Source organism: Colias croceus, chromosome 14 (genome assembly GCF_905220415.1).
Source record: "Colias croceus chromosome 14, ilColCroc2.1".
Classification (NCBI taxonomy): Eukaryota; Metazoa; Arthropoda; class Insecta; order Lepidoptera; family Pieridae; genus Colias; species Colias croceus.
This window is the reverse complement of record NC_059550.1, coordinates 5230666-5252917: the sequence shown is the minus strand read 5'-3', so window position 1 is coordinate 5252917 and position 22252 is coordinate 5230666. Positions and strand designations below refer to the sequence as shown.

The 22252-nt window shown below is 36.8% G+C and overlaps 3 protein-coding genes across 6 annotated transcripts in view; 1 reads left to right on the top strand and 2 right to left on the bottom strand.

Moving 5' to 3' along the window:
* LOC123697404 (glycogen synthase kinase-3 beta) overlaps window positions 1-2044 on the bottom strand; it is a 33801-nt gene extending 31757 nt beyond the window's left edge. For 3 of the 4 annotated variants that reach the window (XM_045643904.1, XM_045643906.1, XM_045643907.1), the window contains exon 1: window positions 1639-2044. In XM_045643904.1, the coding sequence (XP_045499860.1) occupies window positions 1639-1747 (109 nt within the window). In that variant the 5' untranslated portion in view covers window positions 1748-2044. The remainder of the gene's footprint in view (window positions 1-1638) is intronic. The other variant, XM_045643908.1, reaches the window with a different exon arrangement.
* Window positions 2045-4427: 2383 nt separating this feature from the next.
* Window positions 4428-10957, top strand: LOC123697410 (leucine-rich repeat-containing protein 58). Its single transcript, XM_045643918.1, has 4 exons — window positions 4428-5063; window positions 9021-9237; window positions 9317-9506; window positions 10202-10957. Exons 1-4 carry the CDS (start codon window positions 4573-4575, stop codon window positions 10375-10377), a joined length of 1074 nt encoding a protein of 357 aa, XP_045499874.1. The 5' UTR covers window positions 4428-4572; the 3' UTR covers window positions 10378-10957.
* LOC123697421 (28S ribosomal protein S2, mitochondrial) lies at window positions 10857-12343 on the bottom strand. Its single transcript, XM_045643936.1, has 3 exons — window positions 12209-12343; window positions 12040-12126; window positions 10857-11606 (listed from the first exon to the last, which is right to left on the bottom strand). Exons 1-3 carry the CDS (start codon window positions 12225-12227, stop codon window positions 10942-10944), a joined length of 771 nt encoding a protein of 256 aa, XP_045499892.1. The 5' UTR covers window positions 12228-12343; the 3' UTR covers window positions 10857-10941.
* Between the last annotated feature and the right edge of the window lie 9909 nt (window positions 12344-22252).

Here is a 22252-nt window from a genome sequence, read left to right as displayed (position 1 = left end):
CAACAACCCTTGCGTGTGTGTGTGCGTGTAGGTGTTGCGTGTGTGCTAGTGCTTGTTTAAATAACCATTTATTTTAGATATTTCATTAGCAAAGCGTTGTTTAGAGAGTAGAAAAATGTCAGCACTTGCGTACTCTGCGTTGTATACACGCATAATGCGGTTTAACACACCGTTTCGTGTATAATTAGTATTAACTTTAGGGATGGAAAATAAGTTAGTCTGACACGTACGAAAACCGGGTACATTCAATTGCATCGATTCAAGCAATTCTGAGCTGTCAATGTGGTTATTCCATAGTGCGTGGACGTGGATGTGCGTGTGTATTATTTCAAAAGATGTTATAAACTATGTTATATACACATAGTTACCCGTTAAACATATTTGACTCAATTTATATTCAAAGGAATTTGAAGAAAGCCTAAGTATAAACCTAAGTATAATTAAATTTTCACATGCACATTAAATATTGTCACGTACACACAAGTAATCTAACAAACAGCTAAAGCAGAAAGATCTTAACATATTGAATAGACTTCAGCAGATTCCACTGAAAACTACTATATACTGCCATAAGACAGAAAAGTCTATTGATATGAATCAACTTTTATGTACATATACATTATACATACATAAATAATATGCCTTTTTAATTTAAAGATGTTAATGAAGATTAAAAATAATAAAAAAAATGCTGCTATTATTTTTCTTCTATAACAATTAGTGCACTGCTAGTGTAACTAAATAATTGTTTTTTAAGACTAAGAGGTAATTTATTTGTTTTTAGTGTATGGCTTGTTGGTCAATGATATTTGTTCCTTAAAATAGCAGGTCAAGAAATTCTTCCCAGTCAGCTGGTTACATATAGGACTGCAAGTATTTATGTTGCCCATTTGGGCACACAGGTCACCAATCTCCAGGTTCATTACTTCTGATATTATTAAATTATCAATCGGATATTAACTAGAATATTTTTTTACTTTATAGTCATGATAATATATGAATTAATAATCTTAATCTCATCTTTATCAAAATTCAATTGAAATTCCTATTTATTAACTAATAAAATTTGTAATAAGATTATTTTTTAGACATATTTATAGCATTTTTTTCCTGGTGATCAAAACATATTTAACAGCTGTTCATACACAATGAGTTCTATTATGTAGATAACTATGAAGAAATAATCAAATTTTACTACCTGCTGTTAGTTATAAAAGCCAAATAATTAATTGGTATCTCTTTAATTCATGATAGTACGGTAGAAAATTACGTCATTAAATATGTAACCTCACGAAAATCTGTCTTAATTAAAAGATATAACATGCCTGGGAATCGATGTAAAATACGACGTACGTAAAAGATAAGCTAGCTTTTCCCTAAAATTTCACATTTTGACATTATGATATCTGTCAGGCATCGGACCAAGGCCTATGTGGCAAGTACGATCTATCCTATAGTCGTTACTGCTTCACACAAAATTAACCTTTCTGCCAATATCGATTTAATCTAAAAATGACTTAGGTTATATGAATTCTACGCAGATACGCTAATTCCTATCTTTACAAAAGTGTAGTATCAGGAAACGTCACAGCGTAGGAAATCACGATGGCCGACAAAGAATGGTTAAGTGGTACTCACTACTAATTTTTACTCCTCCTAGAGGTGGTTTAGGTGGTTGATTTTCAAATGTCTTTCGAACGGATTTGCTGCCCTCGGCGAATGACGTGGTCCTAGGGCGCCCGCTCATTATTAAAGGTATAAAATAATCGGCCCAATCCTGAACTTCATAGATACTACTTCACATTTCTCGTTACCACCCTTGCTTGCACTCGCACTGAACTTTCTCACTTTACTGATGAAATACAAAATTGTACATACGATAGTCAAAATATAGCACAAGAACAGTATTTAAAACAAAACAGGATAGTCTATGAAAAATTTACAATATCATTTTGTTAGTTTTTTCAAATTTACATCAATGTAATGAACGACAAATTTTTAGTTTCTTCGGACTAATCGGACTTCACACTTCACAGTACAGAATTGTTCGCTCATTCATTCGGTTGCTTTCGGCTTTCATTCGGATCTCGTTCGGGAATTCGATCAGTGACGTGATGCTTTTCAATATACGCACGCATCTTGCTTTTCCATTTTTGTTTTTCTCTTCATAACAGTATAAACTTGGAAAAAAAGTCTCAAATAGTAATAAATTTCTTATGTTAAACAAAATTTAACAGAATCTTTAACTCAACTGAATAAAAATATAAGTAAGTTTAGTTTTATTAATATTTTATTATATTAAATTTTTTTTGAATGTTTAAATTACAAATTCTGAAAATTTGGATACAAATATTTTTTTAAACATATATGTCTATATGTCATATATATACGTCTTCCTTTAACTCTTATTATTGAAAATTTGTAACTTTTAGGCTTTAAACGGAATGTAGCTCTACAACTAAATAACGTGACGTCATAAATCTAAAAACAGACGTTTTACGTTGAGGTATCTAGCGCCATCTGTTGTGAGAAATATTAAATTTATGTCGGTAAAGCAGTACGCGTACAAAATTATTTACAGATAATAAAATTATTAGTGATTAATCCCTTTCTTGTTACTCCCTTTCATTTTTTTGTTGGAGGAGTTATTTTTTTTTATAATTATTGTTAGGTATTAGGTACTCTTTTTATCATAATTATGTAGATTACAGACAAAATACAAATCAAGGGACTAGGCTACCTGCCCCGGCTAGGCCTCCGCGTCCGTTCCGCCCTGTTTTTGTAAATTTTTAATCACTAACTACATAGGTACCTACATGGTACCTACCTAGTATAAAACAAAGTTGCTTTCTCTGTCCCTTTGTATGCTTAAATCTTTAAAACTACGCAACGGATTTTGATGCGGTTATTTTTAATTTTAATGGATAGAGTAATTCAAGAGGGAGGTTAAATTGCTTGCTCAAAATTCACACCGCTCAAGTTACTAGAACAGTATCTTATCATCAGTCGCTCAATTTTTTAGTCGTTCGTTTTCTTGGTTTTCTATAATAATTCCCTTTAAGAAAGGAATTTATCACAGGTGCAACCAGTGGCAACCACTCAAAGTAATGTTCATTGTTCATGAAATTCTCAAAACAACTACTACCTAATTCCCTATATCAAAATATGAAAGGAATTTATCACACGTTACGAGACGCCCGTGCAACCAGTGGCAACCACTCAAAGTAATGTTCATGAAATTTTCAAAACAACTAACTAAGTAACTAAGTACCCAATAATATATTAAGACTTTAATGATAAGAAAAGAATAACAATTAATTAATGCCTTCCTAACAATAATGATTGGTGTAAACATCAATAACTTAGGTATCGCTTTATAACTATCATTTTTTTAAAGTAGGTAACTATTACAATGGAGTTAATTCTGGTGTAGGTATGTTTAATAATAATAATTGTTTATGTTATGATTGTTATCCATAGCATACCTACATATAACGATAGACATACAAACATAATATTATGCCACCACGGACTTTTCTGTACTTATACCTATCTATTAAGATACACTACCTACCTTTAATAGGTACCTGGGTACATTATTTTGTTATGCCTTTTGATCCACTATGTTATACCTATATGTATAAAAAAAGCTTTATAATCTACTAGCTGCGCCCTGCGGTTTCACCCGCATTGCTTTGCTCCTATTGGTCTTAGCGTGATGATAGGTATATTATAGCCTATAGCCTTCCTCGATAAATGGGCTAACACTATGGCTAACACCGAAAGAATTTTTAAAATCTGACCAGAAGTTCCATTAGAAGAATTAGTTTCAAAGATGTAAGCATCCATAAGGAGTAAGGACCTAGTAGGTACATGACAGAGAGAAGGACTGTTTTACTATGTACAGTCCACGGCTTAGATCATTAAGTAAAGTCCACGTATAGCCTTTGTTTTATACTATTTAGGTACCTATACATACTGAGAGGTAGTAGCTAGACTTCGCTGGCGAATTCAAGAAAAAGCCCAGTATCCACATACCTAGTTCCCGTTTCCGTAAGATTACCGTGATATACCTATCTTACGTCCTTTCTCGGGTCTCAAACTATTTTGGTAATAAATTTCATTCAAATCGGTTCAGTAGGTATGGCGTGAAGAAGAAACAGATAAAAGACGGTTCAAAAGATAAGGAAGGAACTGAAAGGGTCGGTGAAGGAGAAATAGAGGTAATATTATGATGAAGCGATTCTCAAGAAATATCATTCATCATCCATGTTTACCTAAAATTAAACAATGATTTTGCATTAATTTTAATAACACTAGGTATGTTCACAGAGCATTATCAAATGACATAAAACTTTTATCATTTGCATATGTTGGTAAACGTTTCGTAGATGTGTGTAATAAAATAAACTGGTAAACGTCTGACGAATAACGATGTCACATCAGTAGCGCGTGCGCCGCGGAAAAGGCAACCGGTTTGCCTGCGGCTTTCCGTTCCAAATATAATGCACACCAAAGAGTTTAATCTATAGATGTAGTTTATTGTCAAGACAGTACACAGTTGGAACAAAGATGGAATACTACACATCAGACAGTTGCGACAGTGATAGCAGAGAACAAAAAACTTTAGACCTCTCCCATAGGTTGTTGGACTGCGAATCAATATCATCGGAATTGGACAGCATTATCAATGAACACAATGGTGCCTATAATATCGAGACGATGCTTTTATACAATAATAGGATCAAGGCATTGCCGAGTGCTATCAACAAATTTAGTAATTTGAAATTTCTTGATATTAGCAACAACAGGCTAACTGTTCTTCCAGATGTACTCAAAAACTGTGCGCTAACATCACTTATTGCAAAACACAATTACCTCACAAATGAATCGCTACCAAAGTCATTCTATGAGGCCAAAAATACACTGAAAGAATTGAATTTGAGTGGGAATAAACTCAATTTCTTCCCAGAACAAGTACTTGAATTATCTTCGCTGCGCTACCTTTATCTTGGTGGAAATAATATAGTAAACATACCAAAAGATATTTGGAAATTGAACAGGTCAGTATAATATATAATTATACATAATATACATAGTTACTGATACCCAATATTTAACTGTTTATCTCAAAACAATTAGACGATTGCTGCAAGTTGCAACTGTATATCTATCTATCGCTAGCAATAAGGATACTGTTACTTAACTCAAATGTCATGCTGTGACACTGTGTGCTTGTTTAATGTAAACATCTTTGTTCTCTAAAGTAAACTATACGTAAGCACTATATTACATCCCGTCCGATTAGGGCCCTTCTGGCCTCCTCCACTCAAGCGACAGCTCAAGCCGAGGTTCGTGGTCCCCGTCAAGGGGGGACGCCCTTGTGCATGTCGCTACCAGGGTGAACCTTCAGTTCACCCCCGCGTCCGCGTTAAAATGTAGAAGCCCTTCTGGCTAACATTGAGAGACACCACACAAACAAAAACTATATTACATCCTTATAAAGATTTATAAGTATAATATATCTACATTAAAAATCATGCAGACGCGGTCCCAAATCGTACTCGATAAAAAAAATCTTATACTTACTGTACAAAATATTTAAAAAAATGGCCAAGAGCAAATTGGAGTCACTCGCACTGCGCACACCTAAATTTTCGTTTAAACTTGTTTTTATTCTCTTGCGAATGTCGAAATTTGCGAAAATTTTGAGCATAAACAAGAAGTTTGATTTTTAAAATTATTTTTTAAATAATCTAGTTAATTCGTTTTTCGCAATTATTCCTAACCATGGACGTATAAAAAAAGAGTCTAAAAAAGTATAAAAAAAGTCTTTTTTATACGTCCATGTTCCTAACTATATCTGTGTTTTAGGACGTGGCATTGTAACTCATGATTCTGTCTTTGTACACGGGAACTGCACTAGGTTTTGAAATCCTTGCGAATGTCGAAATTTGCCTATGGCCTATGGGGGTTTACTACATGTCCAGTCGCGGACCCCTCCCCCCTCCAAATGTCAGACTAGGATCCTGGACCGTGCCTGTAATTATGTTGGAACCTTAGATAATGATCTAACATAAGGTTGGAACATCCAATAAGTAGGTACCTACCTACGTAACTTGCATCAACTTTCCGTGCACGTATTAATTCCTGCGAAAAAATTGCCACAGGTGACACAAGCTCCACTAAAATTTACAGTATTAAGTTAAAACATACATACATAAAATTGTGTGTACCTTTAAATTATTTGATCTAATCAATTGATATTGATCTTAATTTAAATCATAGAACTGGCCGTGAAGGTTACTTGCACGTAAGTATAAATTCGGCGATAGAACGCAATAGCCTCATAGACTTTGAAGGTAAACTTTGTAATTATACAACTGGTTTAATCAGCTACGCAGCCGTTTCATGAAAAGCTCTCTATTTTATTTTAATAAACAACGGCTAGCGGAAATCCCTTGATATATTAAAATAAGGCTATCATCAAATTACCTACTAATATTTATCAACTGAACGATATAGGTTTTTAAATATCTTGTACCATCATCAAACGCGCTACCTGGTAAACTTCACATACAATTGGGGGGTATAGTACCTCGCCTTGCGGCGCTAAAGTGAAATGGTACAATTATTATTGTAGGTATCTATACTAGATATTATGTTCCCTTCAAAAACTACTTAATAGCATGCCTTTAAACTATGTATATATACTAGAAATACTAATCTGCCATTCTAGTATCTTTTTTGTTGTGTTTTAGTCTAAAACCTTAGATCATTAAGTATGATCTAAGTTTAAAACACAACAAAACGCACCGTCCACGTAAGTAGGTATCTTTGTCACATAGGTACCTAGGTACCTACTTTCATTACGTTAACGTTTTTTTACCGTATAGGATTTAGCAACTAAATTTAAAATTATGTCATCATCTCATGTTTCAATTAGTTTATCAATGTCTTAAGGGTTAATTTAATGGCTGAACTTATTCGTAATTATTAAAAGTAGGTTAAGTATCCGCAAAATGACCTTAGGAAATCTCCCCATTTTAAATACTTACTACTGTTTATAGAACCTTATAAAACCAAATAAAGTAAAAAATTTTACCGAGACTTCCGCAGTTATTTATTAAAATAACGCAATCGATATTCTTTTATCTCTTTGAGCGTACAGAATAGGTACTTAACGCGCCACTATTTTAAACTTAACGTAAACATACTGTTATCTTATCTTTGCTAGACATATTGAATACACGTACCTACATAAGAATTATTTAGATTATCAAAACGGTATCTTATAAATTTTGTTTGTCTCGTCTGTTTGTTACGACTAATCTCCGAAATGTTAAATGAAGGCATAGGTAGCACAGAGCGCGGAGTTTTGAGCGGGTCCCTGCGCGAGCTTGGATGAAAATATAAAAATTAAAAACCCATTTTACGAAATCTAACTACTTAGTTACTTATGATTGCCACTTGAATCTTGACACTTTTTTTAAATATTTTGTCGCGGAGACTTCTGTAGCAAGTGGTCGCCACCAGCTTCACGTTTGCGGTAGTCTATATAAAATTTGCATAGGAAAAAATTAGTCACCAGTGGTTGGTGGCCCGTTTGCGCCGACTTACAGGCCGAACGTGCTGCTGTTTTTGATTTATTTATATTTTTGCAGCAGTAAATTTCGGGTCCGACCGTACCCGCAGTCATGTTCGTTGCATATTCAATATCACATCAACAACAAAAAATTGTAGAGAGTTTGATGATATAAGCACTTAAGGTCTCAGCACACATATGGGATCGGAAAGGGATCGTAACCGTAACGCCTTTCGCCTCGCTGTCAACCAGGCGTCAACCTACCGTATGCACGTGACGAAAGCGTATCAGCAGCGCCTGTACGTCAACTCGGCTACGGCTAGGCGACACCGGCGTTACGCCTAAAAACGGTAAGTACGGCAAGTCGTAGCAGGCAGACACGTAAGCGCGTGGACGGAGAGACGTAAGCGCGGGGACGGAGAGACGTAAGCGCGGGGACGATGAGCCGTTAGCGCTGGAATTGCAAGTTCGGAGCCTGTTCCGAGGGGAGGCGATTACGTTACTATTCCGATTAGTGTGCGTTGCAGTAGGGAGTTTAATACAAACCATTCTGAACGGCTCGAGGCGATACGTTTACGATCCCTTTCCGATCCCATGTGTGTGCTGAGACCCTTAATATTAAAACAAAACACTATTCAATCAATGACAATGAGCAATCTCTTTCGTAAGTAAAATCTATAGGTATATTAGTTCAGGATACATCGCCCATTTTTGCAAGTGACTACTATCAAGCTGATTTTCTGTTTGTAGCTTTATTTTGATGAGACACCGAATAATTTCGTGTACGAAACTCTCGATTGTGGTATCTAACAGAGATAACAAGGATAAAATTTTTTGATTTGATAGTTCTCAAATATTTATTACGCAATTTGTAGGACAATATGTCTGTTGAATTATATAAACATTAACTAAGTGAAAACAAAAAAATCAGCTTGTTAGTAATCATTTATGATGACCTCGTTATCGATACACTTTGGAAAGGGGGACTCTTTGAACAAACCATAGATTTTGTAGGACAAATATTTTTTCGAATAATTTAGGTAATTATCTTGAGATTGAACAAAAAAAAATCAGACTTTAGTAATAAATATTTGAGAACCATCAAATCAAAATTTTTTATCCTTGTTATCTCTGTTAGCTACCACAATCAAGACATTCGTACACGAAATTATTGGGCGTCTCATCAAAATAAAGCTACAAACGGAAAATTAGCTTGATAATAGTCACTTGCAAAAATGGGCGATGTATCCTGAACTAAGTTGCCATATAGTTATATATAGTTGTAGTTAGTATATATGTAGTTGCCTACGTGTTCTGCCTACGCGTAGGTACGCTACCTGAAACGGACACGGTAACTATGTTGCATCTTCGCTTCGTCACAAGAATATTTTTTTGTTGTTGGGAAATAACCTTTTGATTATACTTTATTTTGCAGTTTACGAATTTTGTCTATCGGCGGTAATAATATCGCCGAAGTACCAGATTCCGTGGGTGCTCTCAAGGCTCTTCAAGCTTTAGTTTTGAGCGACAATCAAATAGAACAGTTACCAGCCAGCATCGCAAATTTAAACCAACTCCGTTCGTTGTTAATCCATAAGAATAAGTTGAAAACGCTTCCGACACAGATTATCAAATTGAAATGTTTAACTGAAGTAAGTGTATGATTCTATTTTCTAAGTAACCATTATCAACTTTCAAACCATCAATATTTTAAAACCTTTTTTATTTCAGTTGAGTCTACGTGACAATCCTTTAGTTGTGAGATTCGTACGTGATATGGCAATACAACCTGCTTCGCTTCTCGAGCTTGCAGGGCGAACAATAAAGCTACACGAAATTCCAGTCCGGGTTGGAGAAGTTCCTATTACTTTGATTAAATATCTGAAGTCGGCACAATGTTGTGTCAATCCAAAGTGCAGAGGTATGAATAATTAATCAAAATATCATCATAACTAACGGAAAAAGTGTACGGTTAAAAACTATAAATTCCGTATAACATTAGAAAAATAAAGCTTTTTTTCATTATCAATACATAAGTATTTGATAATTCAATTTTTAGTTTATACGCGCGCTGTTATAAAAACGCTATAATTCTATACTTAAAATGAAATACTACCCTCAAAACTTAAATAATAATTTATGTAGCCCATAAGGCTTCAAATGGAACTTCAAATCATCATTTTTTTTGAATGTCCGGAAATTGTGACGAAAACTACTGATTGGATAAATATAAAGAAGTTTCTAGGCAGACTCAGATGATTATAAAAATTATTTCAATACATAATCTAAGCATAGTGATAGATGTGGACGTAACATTAGACAACCATAAATGGAATGGGTCAGTTTGATGAATTTTATTTCATTGCGCGCAAGTTTTGACATTGCATATACCTATGAGGAATCCACAGGAGGAATCTATTACAATTTTATTTTATACTAGCGGTCCGCCCCGGCTTCGCCCGTGGTACATATTATATCTCTACATAAGAACCATCCTCGTACTTCAAGGAATATAATAAAAAAAGAATTATCGAAATCGGTTCAGCCGTTCTCGAGTTATGGAATTACAACGAAAAGTGGCATTGATTTTTATATATTAGATTATTTTGATTTCAGGTGTCTTTTTTGACAACCACGTTGAACACATAAAGTTCGTAGATTTCTGCGGTCGATATCGGATTCCACTACTACAATACTTGTGCAGTTCTAAATGCATTACAGGCAGTTGGGAGAACCGCGAAGCGGATAATAATCCGCCAAGTCATATGATGCGAAAAGTGCTTTTGGGATAAAAAGATTATTCAAGTAGAAATACACCTAGCAAGTTACAATCTTCATAAACATATCCTAAACATCCATTATACACATCATCCTCTTCTTGGTGTACAATAAAATACCTTGAAGGCCGATTAACATTAAGGGGTATTAATTATTATTATTTTTTTTTTTTACATTTGTATAACTTTGTAAAAGATGTAGTCCTAAATGAATAATTTTTTTTTTTCGTTCGCTATTAAAACGTATACAGTATATTTTATGTTATGCAATATTTATGTTACATATTATATAATTTTAATTTGAGTGACATTACATTCCTGTTTACAAAAACAATTGATTTAAATTTTAGAATCATTGTTATTAAAGTTATTTTGTGTTTATCATTAAATTTCATTTACATTAGTATCAAGACAGTTATTTACATATTTATTAGTGCATTAAAATCACATTTTACTTTGCAACCTACTACTAGAGAAAATAATAAGGAAGAATATATTTTTAGAACAAATATATTGTCACCTATTTTACCTTAGACTAATTTGTATGAACATAATCGGTATTGTATAATAAATAATAAACTATTGTATTGTTTCATTTTGATCATTCTCTTGCATAAATTTCATCCTTGCTTCTTTGCCCCTTTGAATGGCAGCTTTGAACATTTTGCAGTAGAATTCAATTGCAACAGGGGTGTCGTCATTTCCCGGTACAGGATAGGTTATTAAATTGGGGTTGCAATTTGTATCTACTATTCCAATAGTTGGTATAAGCATTTTAGCACTATCTCTCACAGCTGTATGCTGATTTAATATATTATTTTGTGTTTTCAGGAATATACATAAGTCAGGTAATCTTGTGATTGCACCAAACTGATGATTTGCATTTGTAAATATACCTCCTTTCCAAAACCTTGTATGAGCGTATTCCCCACACTCTAATGCAGTTTTTTCAACAATATGAGCATTCATAGCATTTCTGTTGAAGAAACATATAATTCCTCCCCTATATGCTATGTGTGCAGTGAAGTTAAGTGCCTTGCGCAAATGTTCAGCTGTAATGTCTAAATCAAATATGAGATGTCCCTGTCTTGAACCATAAACATAAGGTGCCATCAGTTCATTGAGAGAACCTTCTTTATGACCAAAGTGCACTCTTGCATCAAATAGATCTTTAACTGTAAATAAATTGTGTACTTGAAAGAAATCTGGGTGATCTAATGGATTTTGTTTATTGAAAACAGCACCTGAAATGAAAGGTTTACAAAATAAGATAATTATATATTGAACATTGAAGTAAAAGAAGCCTCAACAACAGTCTCACTTGTCTGTGCCTTGATTTGTGAAATTGTGTGTTAAACATTAGAACAAATTATTTTTTACCGATTTTTTTTTAAACTCTTGTTTGCCTAGATTTCTAATTCTATTATATTCTTCTAAGTTTGGTTGGCATATGAGCATTTGCAGCAGTACATATACTTGTGGAAAGTATGTGTGGCAGGATGATTTTTTTTTTAAATAAATGTCACAATGTATGGTAGAAATAAAATAATAGAATGTAAAATTGATAAGACTTGAATCTAAAAAAGAGTTAAAGAAATAATGTGACATCTTTAAATGAACAACCACATAGGCAACATTTTTTTCCATAGTATGTATTAATGATTATTACTAACTTACCTTCCGGTTTTTTATCAACATTTTCAACAGGTTGTGTTGCTGCAGAGTTACAACGATATAGAATTGTTCCATTTTTCAATGAATTTCCTGAAAAAACAACAATATGTATATTCAACTGACATCACATACCTACATATAGGAAATAAAATATGAATAAAGCATGACGTACTTATAATTCTGGGGTACATTGTATAGTTGACGAAGTTCAATTTTTACCAAATACCAATTACAAATTCTAATTTATAATTATATTCTAAAATAACCTATAACATTTCACATCCCAATTCCCAAATAAGAAATAATGCAGGGGGGGGACACCTAGAACAAACTGACATTTATTAAAGAAAGCGACGCTATCTATACTTTGGCGTGTACAAACGTATTAAATCAGTTTATATTAAATCCCCAAAAGATGGCATCGCACTTTCTAAAGTTATCGGAAATTGTATAAAGACATTTAAATAAATGGCAGTTATTCTTGAAACATTATTTTATTTTAATAGATCGAATGCGAAGCTTACATTTTTTTTTTAATTCCATTAAATAATTTTGCGATTTTAATCGTTTCATATTTTCATATGGTAACAAATTAATAAACTTGCAATAATTTCTGAAAGTTTCTCAGTGTTGTCTATAAGAAATCAATATAGTAAAATAAGACAAATGAAAACCTTTCTATATTCCCTATTTTCAAAGTTTAAATGAATTAGAACAATTATCTCAGATTTTTAATTCACTATCCTATAGAACTTTAATTCAGGAAAATATTATACATAAAAAATACTGCGTCTGATTTAATAATTATATTGAAAACATTTTATTAATTGACATGAAAAGTGTAAAATATGTTTTATTAATTGGTAACATTGACTAACAAAATATTTTGTTACATCGCAATTCGCAGATCACAAAATATTATTTTGTTCTGTCATAAAATGGCGGCTACTATACGTGAAGTTTATTAACTTATTATTTAGTTCATTTTCTTGATAATTGTTATGATAATCGTGTGAAGTTTCTAGTTCTCGTGAGTGTGGTGAAAGTGCGTTGAATCGAGCCCTACGTTCAGGCTTTCAAAAGTTTCTACTGAAAATTATGTGCACGGACAGTTTTGTTTTAGGTATATAAAATGTAATATTACAGTGAAAGCATTTAAAAAATAAAGTATTAATTTCTTTTAATGTCGTTTTCTTCATTATTCTTAGTAAGTACATACCTACTTCAATATGTTTTAAGAAATTTGACTGAATAATATTTGGCACTTCCAAATATCTTATTTTTATAGACTCCGTAGGTAATATTCATTTAGTGAAACTAATTTATATACAAATAATCTTGTAATTATTATTATAAGTGAAAAGTTTTTTTTAAATCACCTAAATCTTTAAAACACCATCCATTTCGTAATCATTGAGATCCTTAGTCTTATTTCTTAAATGTTGAAAATAAATGATATTTCAGTTAGCTCTCCTATTTCAATAACGACGCAAATATATTATGTGAGCAGGCAGTAGGCACATATTTTGAAGTTTGATTTCAATTTTCAAGTAGGTATCAACATAATATGCCTTACTTTACACAAACTTTACTTTTGTACAAACTATGCCTTTCTTTTGTATTTTAATGTTATTTTGTCCTAATTTTTGTTTGTGCAATAAAGTGTTATAAATAAATAAATTATCAAGTAAAAAAAAAATAGGTAGGTTACTTGTATAATTATATATAGTAATTATTAGTACTACGTATATGTATACGTAGGTATATAGAATTAGTTTTCACCCCAAAATCCAGAGGGCGCATTGTCGCATGTCAAAGTCAAATAGGTTTGCCTTCATATGCTTCAAGAGGGCTCTCTATGCCCTATATATACATTATACTCTTTGAAATAATGAGAAACATAGACTACAGAGATGAGAAATGTCTGATTTGACAATTATAAATGAGTGTTGCAGTAGCTACAGGGCCGGACCGTGAACTTGTGGGGCCCTGGGCTGAAACTACCCAGGGGCCTTTTTTTTGGAAATGTTTATATTTTCTTAATACTTACTTTCGCAATTTTGTTATTTTAACATATTCAAATTTGATTTTAAATCGTTTTATTAATTCAGGAGTCTATTGCGGACAAACAAAGTACCACACGTAATTTTTTTATACATATTTAGATAATAAAAAAATAATAAAATAATGTTATTCATCCATACTAATATTATAAATGCGAAAGTAACTCTGTCTGTCTGTCTGTTACTCAATCACGCCTAAACTACAGAACCAATTTGCATGAAATTTGGTATAGAGATATTTTGATACCCGAGAAAGGACAAAGGCTACCTTTTATTGCAAAATATGTACCACGGGCGAAGCCGGGGCAGACCACTAGTTTATTATAAATTAGTAAAAGAATCTGACAGTTATGTTATTTAAATAATAATTTAGAAAATGGAGAAAGGTTAATACCTTTCTCCATTTTTGTGCTGCAAATTCTTTTATTGGTCATCACATTGCAAGTCTTTTGTTAGATCACAATGTAAATAAATATGTAAATAGTAGTAAAACGTAAATAGTTATATATTGACACCCTAAAAGTTGTCTCAAAACCTACATATGGTATGGTCTAAGCAACTATTTAGTTTCAAGGTCAAATGAAAATTCAAAATGAAAATTCCCGGAAAATGTCTGGAAAATATCCGGAAAATGCCTGGGAAATATCCGGAAAATGCCTGGGAAATGCCCGGAAAATGCGTGAAAATGTCCGGGAAAAGTGTGGAAAACGCCTGGAAAATCCTCGGAAAATGCCTGGAAAATCCTCGGAAAATGCCAGGGAAAAGCCTGGAAAATATCCGGAAAATGCCTGGGAAATGCCCGGAAAATTCCCGGAAAATATCTGGAAAATGCGTGAAAATGTCCGGGAAAAGTGTGGAAAACGCCTGGAAAATCCTCGGAAAAGGCCTGGAAAATCCTCGGAAAATGCCAGGGAAAAGCCTGGAAAATATCCGGAAAATGCCTGGGAAATATCCGGAAAATGCCTGGGAAATGCCCGGAAAATTCCTGGGAAATATCCGGAAAATGCCTGGGAATTTCCCGGAAAATGCCTGGAAAATCCTCGGAAAATGCCAGGGAAAAGCCTGGAAAATAACCGGAAAATGCCTGGGAAATGCCCGGAAAATGCCCGGAAAATATCCGGAAAATGCGTGAAAAAGTGTGGAAAACGCCTGGAAAATCCTCGGAAAATGTCAGGGAAAGTAACCGGAAAATGCCTGGGAAATGCCCGGAAAATTCCTGGAAAATATCCGGAAAATGCCTGGGAAATATCCGGAAAATGCCTGGGAAATGCCCGGAAAATCCTTGGAAAAGGCCTGGAAAATCCTCGGAAAATGCCTGGAAATCCCCGGAATACAGGGGAGGTGTACTTATTACTTTACAGGTATTTCCCGGAAAATGAAAATTCCCGGAAAATGTCTGGAATATATCCGGAAAATGCCCGGAATATGCGTGAAAATGTCCGGGAAAAGTGAGGAAAACGCCTGGAAAATCCTCGGAAAAGGCCTGGAAAATATCCGGAAAATGCCAGGGAAAAGCCTGGAAAATAACCGGAAAATGCCTGGAAAATGCCTGGAAAATGCCCGGAAAATTCCCGGAAAATATCCGGAAAATGCCTGGGAAATATCCGGAAAATGCCTGGGAAATGCCCGGAAAATGCCCGGAAAATATCCGGAAAATGCGTGAAAATGTCCGGGAAAAGTGTGAAAACGCCTGGAAAATCCTCTGAAAATGTCAGGGAAAAGCCTGGAAAATAACCGGAAAATGCCTGGGAAATGCCCGGAAAATTCCCGGAAAATGCCTGGAAAATATCCGGAAAATGTCTGGGAAATATCCGGAAAATGCCTGGGAAATGCCTGGAAAATCCTTGGGAAAGGCCTGGAAAATCTTCGGAAAATGCCAGGGAAAAGCCTGGAAAATATCCGGAAAATGCCTGGGAAATGCGTGAAAATGTCCGGAAAATGCGTGAAAATGTCCGGGAAAAGTGTGGAAAACGCCTGGAAAATCCTCGGAAAATGCCTGGAAATCCCCGGAATACAGGGGAGGTGTACTTATTACTTTACAGGTATTTCCCGGAAAATGAAAATTCCCGGAAAATGTCTGGAATATCTCCGGAAAATGCCCGGAATATGCGTGAAAATGTCCGGGAAAAGTGTGGAAAACTTCTGGAAAATCCTCGGAATATGCCTGGAAAATCCTCGGAAAATGCAAGGGAAAAGCCTGGAAAATATCAGGAAAATGCCTGGGAAATATCCGGAAAATGCCTGGGAAATGCCCGGAAAATGCCCGGAAAATATCCGGAAAATGCGTGAAAATGTCCGGAAAAGGCCTGGAAAATCCTCGGAAAATGCCAGGGAAACGCCTGGAAAATATCCGGAAAATGCCTGGGAAATGCGTGAAAATGTCCGGAAAATGCGTGAAAATGTCCGGGAAATGCAAGGGAAAGGCCTGGAAAATATCCGGAAAATGCCTGGGAAATGCCCGGAAAATTCCTGGGAAATATCCGGATAATTCCTGGGAATTTCCCGGAAAATGCCTGGGAATTTCCCGGAAAATGCCTGGAAAATCCTCGGAAAATGCCGGGGAAAAGCCAGGCAGGCATTTTCTGGATATTTCCCAGGCATTTTTCGGATATTTTCCAGGCTTTTCCCTGGCATTTTTCGAGGATTTTCCAGGCATTTTCCGAGGATTTTCCAGGCGTTTTCCACACTTTTCCCGGACATTTTCACGCATTTTCCGGATATTTTCCGGGAATTTTCCGGGCATTTCCCAGGCATTTTCCGGGAAATTCCCAGGCATTTTCCGGGGTTTTTCCAGGTATGTTCCACTTTTTCCCCGGACATTTTCACGCAGGCATTTTCCGGGGACATCCGGAAAATGCCTGGCAATGCCTGGATAATTCCCGGAAAATGCCTGTAAAAGTCCCGGAAAATGCGTGAAAATGTCTGGAAAAAGCGTGGAAAATGCCACTTCAAATTTGCGAAGTAATTAAAGCAGAAAACCAAAAAAACTTTCATATTAAATGTATATGGGATATTCATATTTCATACTTAATGTATGGGAGGGTTTGAAGATAATTTTTTTGATATTTCTCGATTTATTTTTAAAAATTTATTACGGCCATTTTACTCATAAGGTTAAGTACTTTCGATATAAGTTTAAAGTTTTTTGTTATCTGTAATACTTACGGAAAAATCGCCTGTGCACACTTAACGATTACACCCTGTATAAGTATTTACAGATTTACAGCTGGGTATCTCGAATTCCGAGATTCTTACCTAATTTAACCTTACATGACTTGGCCATAACTCGTTCGGGCTCGTACATAAGAGTTAAAACGCATTCAATAACGCATTTCGTTAAAAAATGACAAATGTTTATAAGTATATAAATTTTTAATTGTACGTTGATAGTTATAAAAAAATTATTTCGGTGTTAGATAGCCCATTTATAGTGGAAGGCTATTACATCATCAGGCTAAGACCAACAGGATCTGAGCCACATGAGTGAAATCGCGGGGCGCAGCTAGTTTATATAGTTTATTATTATTATACTACCTATATAAAATAACCAAATAGTTTCAATGAGATTTATTTTCTATAAGTTGAAAATCAACATGCAAACATCCTTTTAGGTACATGTTAGCAAAAGTTATTGAAGTAGGTAGTTATGCGATTTTCATCAATTTTTTTTTCGAAAACCGACTACAGATTTTTTTTCAAATTATCGCCCATTGTTTTTATCGGGGTATGGGGGCCCTTTTAACCTCGGGGCCCTGGGCTGCAGCCCATAAAGCCCATGGGTAGATCCGGCCCTGAGTAGCTAAATTATTTCTTAGGCCGTGTATCCACTTGCAAGTTAACTTCGGCAAGAACTGTCCGACTGTGTCCGACAGTCTGTCTGACAGCACCTTGCAAGTGTAAACCATGTAGCAAGTTCTGTCGCGACAGTTTGTCAAGCGCTACTTGCTTATAAGCGTGTGTAAACATGACTGCATCTACTCGCGACAGATCTCGCTGCTTATCGGTCTAGTTCCGTATATCTCGCAGCAAGCTACAAGTATCGCCCGCACGGCTTTTGATTTTGTTTAAAATAATGAGTCGACGACAAAGTTATGAATGCTCTTGTCATCTTGTGGAGAAAATAAAGTCAATAGGATTTTTGAGATCTTAAGATGGAATAAAGTGACTATTTTTTGAAAATGAAATAAAATGAAAATTTAATTGTTTGAATTGAGTATTTGAATAAAAAAAAATTATTGATTTTTTTTATGTATTTTAAAACCTTATTATTAATAATATTGATATTTAATGCAAAAAACACCAAAAATTTTTTTTTTCAATTAAATAAAAGCAATTAAAAATTGATGAAATTTAAATTAAAATCACGTGACTATAAACGCGCCACGACTGGTCACCATAGATGTGACGTCAAAATGTTTTAGTTGTATACGTTTTTCTATCAACTGCAATGTGTGAAAACTAACATTATGACGTCACACGCGTCCGGGTGACGCTTCGGGAGTTGTCGGTGTGTTTTCGGTACTGGATTCAAAGACTAATTTTTATTTTGAAATAACTTTTGAATTATTGCAAAAAAAAAATTGAAAAAAATTGTTTTGTTATAAAACTAATATATAATCTTTCCATTTAGCACAAAAAAAAAATTTTATTCAAATACTCAATTGTGTTTACAAAGTTTTTATAATTAATTTCATGTCCGCATAATTCGCCAAAAATATTTACCTATATTATGCTTATTGAATTTTATAATATAACTAATTTTAGAAAGTTATTATTATACGATATAATATTTAAATTAGTTTATTAGACCATTTTACATCTAGGTATTTATTATATACATTATAAATTATAGTTTTTTTTTTTTTTTTTTTTTTTTTTTTTTTTGTCAGAGCAAGCAAAGGGGCAGGTGGGCCACCTGATGGTAAGTGGTTACCACCGCCCATAAACACTTGCAACACTAGAAGTGTTGCAGGTGCTTTGCCGGCCTTTTATGGACAAATAAGCTCTTTTCTTGAAGGCCCCAATGTCGTAGTTGTTCGGGAACACCGCAGGTGGCAAATCGTTCCACAGTTTCACCGTACGCGGAAGGAAGTTGCGGGTGAAGCGGACAGTGGTGGAGCGCCAACCATCCAGATGGTGCGGATGGAACTGGTTTTTACGGCGTGTGGTCCGGTGGTGGAACTGTGCGGCTGGTAGTAGGTGGAACAATTCCTCAGAGCACTCCCCATAGTAGATTCTGTACAGTATACAGAGAGACGCAACGTCTCTTCGCACTGACAGAGGATCGAGCCTATCGGAAAGCCTACGGTCATCGACAATTCGAGCTGCTCGACGTTGGATGCGGTCAAGAGGAAGGAGTTGATACTGTGGGGCTCCGGCCCAGAGATGAGAACAGTACTCCATATGCGGTCGCACCTGAGCCTTGTACAGCTGAAGTCGGTGGGCCGGCTTGAAGTACTGTCTCGATCTGCTGAGCACACCAAGCTTTTTCGAGGCTAATTTAGCCTTCGCTTCCAAATGACTGCGGAATTGAACGTCACTCGAGATTTCAACTCCGAGGATTCCGATTTTCGGCGATATACTAAGGGGAGTACTCTTAAACCGAGGTTCTACGACAAATGGGGTCTTTTTAGCGGTGAACGCGCAAACCTGTGTCTTTTGGGGATTGAACTCAACAAGATTAAGTTCGCCCCAATCCGAGACTTCTTGAAGGGAAGACTCGACTTCAGACACAAGTTTGTTTCGGCTCTCATTGAGGCTTTCCTTTGAGGTGTTCGCACGGCCGGGATAAAGAGCATCCCCCGTACTGTCGTCTGCATAGCAATGGATGTTACTGATTTGTAACAAATCATTGATATGCAGAAGAAACAGTGTAGGAGATAGCACGCAGCCTTGTGGGACACCAGCATTCACATAAAGAGGCTTAGAGCAGGAACCGTCGATAACGACCTTAATGCTCCTCTCTTCCAGGAAGCTGGCAACCCAATCGCATAACCTCGCAGGAAGTCCGAAAGATGGTAATTTCGCTAGAAGTGCCTTGTGCCAGACCCGATCGAAGGCTTTCGCTACATCCAAACTTACAGCCAATGCCTCCCCTTTACTCTCAACCGCCTCCGCCCATCTGTGGGTGAGGTACACCAAAAGATCACCAGTCGAGCGACCACTACGGAAACCGTATTGCCGGTCGCTTAACAGCTGGTTCTCCTCCAGGTACCTCATGAGCTGGCAGTTAATAATGGATTCCATTATTTTGGAGAGTAAAGAGGTGATGGCGATCGGTCTGTAGTTAGACGGATTTGAGCGATCGCCTTTTTTAGGGATTGGGTGGACAAGAGCAGTCTTCCACGAGTTCGGAACGATTCCTTTGGCGTAAGAGAGCCGAAAAAGACGCGTTACAACCGGTGCCAACTCAGGAGCACATGTCCTAAGCACAATAGGGGAGACTCCATCCGGCCCTGTCGACTTATGGATGTCAAGGGAAAAGAGAGCGTTTCGAACGGCACGTTGTGTGAAACGTATATCCGCCATTGAATGGTTGCACCGCGGGATGGTAGGCGGTGTCTTTCCCCTGTCATCAAGAGTCGAGTTCCTAGCAAAGAGAGCGCCCAGGAGTTCGGCTTTCTCTTTAGCGGAATGGGCCAGAGAGTCTTCGTCCTTGTGCAAAGGAGGAAAGGATGAACGACAGAAGTTACCTTGGATGGCTTTGGCGAGGGACCAAAACGCCCGTGTTCCCGAAGGAAGTCGCGCTAGTCTATCGCCAAGTGCACCAATATAACTGGATTTAGCCCTAGCGATTTCTCTCTTGTAGGATCTGGAGGCAGAGTTGTACTTCTTCCTGATGAGACCAACGCTTGGATCGCGACACGCCGTTGCTGCAACCCAGGCTTGAAAAAGTTCCTGTTTCTGACGAGACGCCATGTTACAGGAACGTCCAAACCAAGGCTTAGATCTACCACCAACGGGCACAACAGAGTATGGCACAAATAGTTCCATACCCTGCAGTACCACGTCAGTGATAGACTCAGCACAAGCGTTGGGATCCTCCGAGGAGAAGCAAACAGGCCCCCATGGGTAGGAAGCGAAAAAACCACGCATTCCGTCCCAGTCTGCCGACTTGTAGTGCCACACACGGCGTCGAGCTGCAGGTGTCTGCTGTTTCGAGCCCATAAGTGGCACCATACTCCGTATCAGGCAATGGTCTGATGACCCCAGTGGGGCCACGACGGAGACCTGATAATTCTCGGGATGTGTGGTCAGCAGAAGATCCAAAAGAGAGGGAGTATGGCCCTCCACATCCGGTATTCGCGTAGGCGATGAGACCAGCTGTGTTAGGCCATAGGCTAGAGCAAAATCGTGTACAGTTCGTCCCGCGTGGTCAGTTGTACGCGACCCGAGCCATTCAACGTGGTGGGCATTGAAATTGCCTAAAACCACGAGCTCTGCAGAAGGGAACTGTACAAGCAAGGTGTCGATCATCTCTTGGATGTGCTCAAATAATCGGTCGGTACCAGTATTCCCGCTGTGGGATCTGTACAGGCAAGCATAGACGCGAGGGTGGTCGCCGCAGTCAATATGCAGCCAGATAATAGACAGATCCTCACCTTCAAGGGTGCCAAGACGTCGACAACAGAGATCCTCCCTAACGTATGCGCATACCCCGGCACGCGGTGCAAAAGTATGCTCCAGCTTAAAACCAGGGTATGTGAGATAAGATACGTCGGCCGGAGTTGATATCTGAGTCTCAGTCAGGAAGAGCAAGGCCGGCTTAGCCGTCTCAAGATGGTAGTGGACGGCGTTTAAGTTAGTGTGCAGCCCCCGTATGTTACAAAAGTCCACCGTGAGAGTGGAGGGGGGTGATTTTTTTTGCTTGCTCTGCGAACCCCTTGGCACATGACCGAGCGGAATTATGCCCGCCCCAGAATACGACGGGCTGCCGCAGCGCAGGCGCTGCGGGAGGGATTCTCCTGCACCGCAGGTGCCGGTACCCTCCTGGGGTATTCTGCCTAATAATGCCGCGTTCATATTTGGGGGTTGTTGTTTTTGGGCTGTTGTTTTTATAGTATAGCAATATTACAATTTTATTTATTACAAGTTGATTATTTTTATTGACCATCTTCGACTTTTGACCAGCTTCATGTTTCCTAGAAATCCAG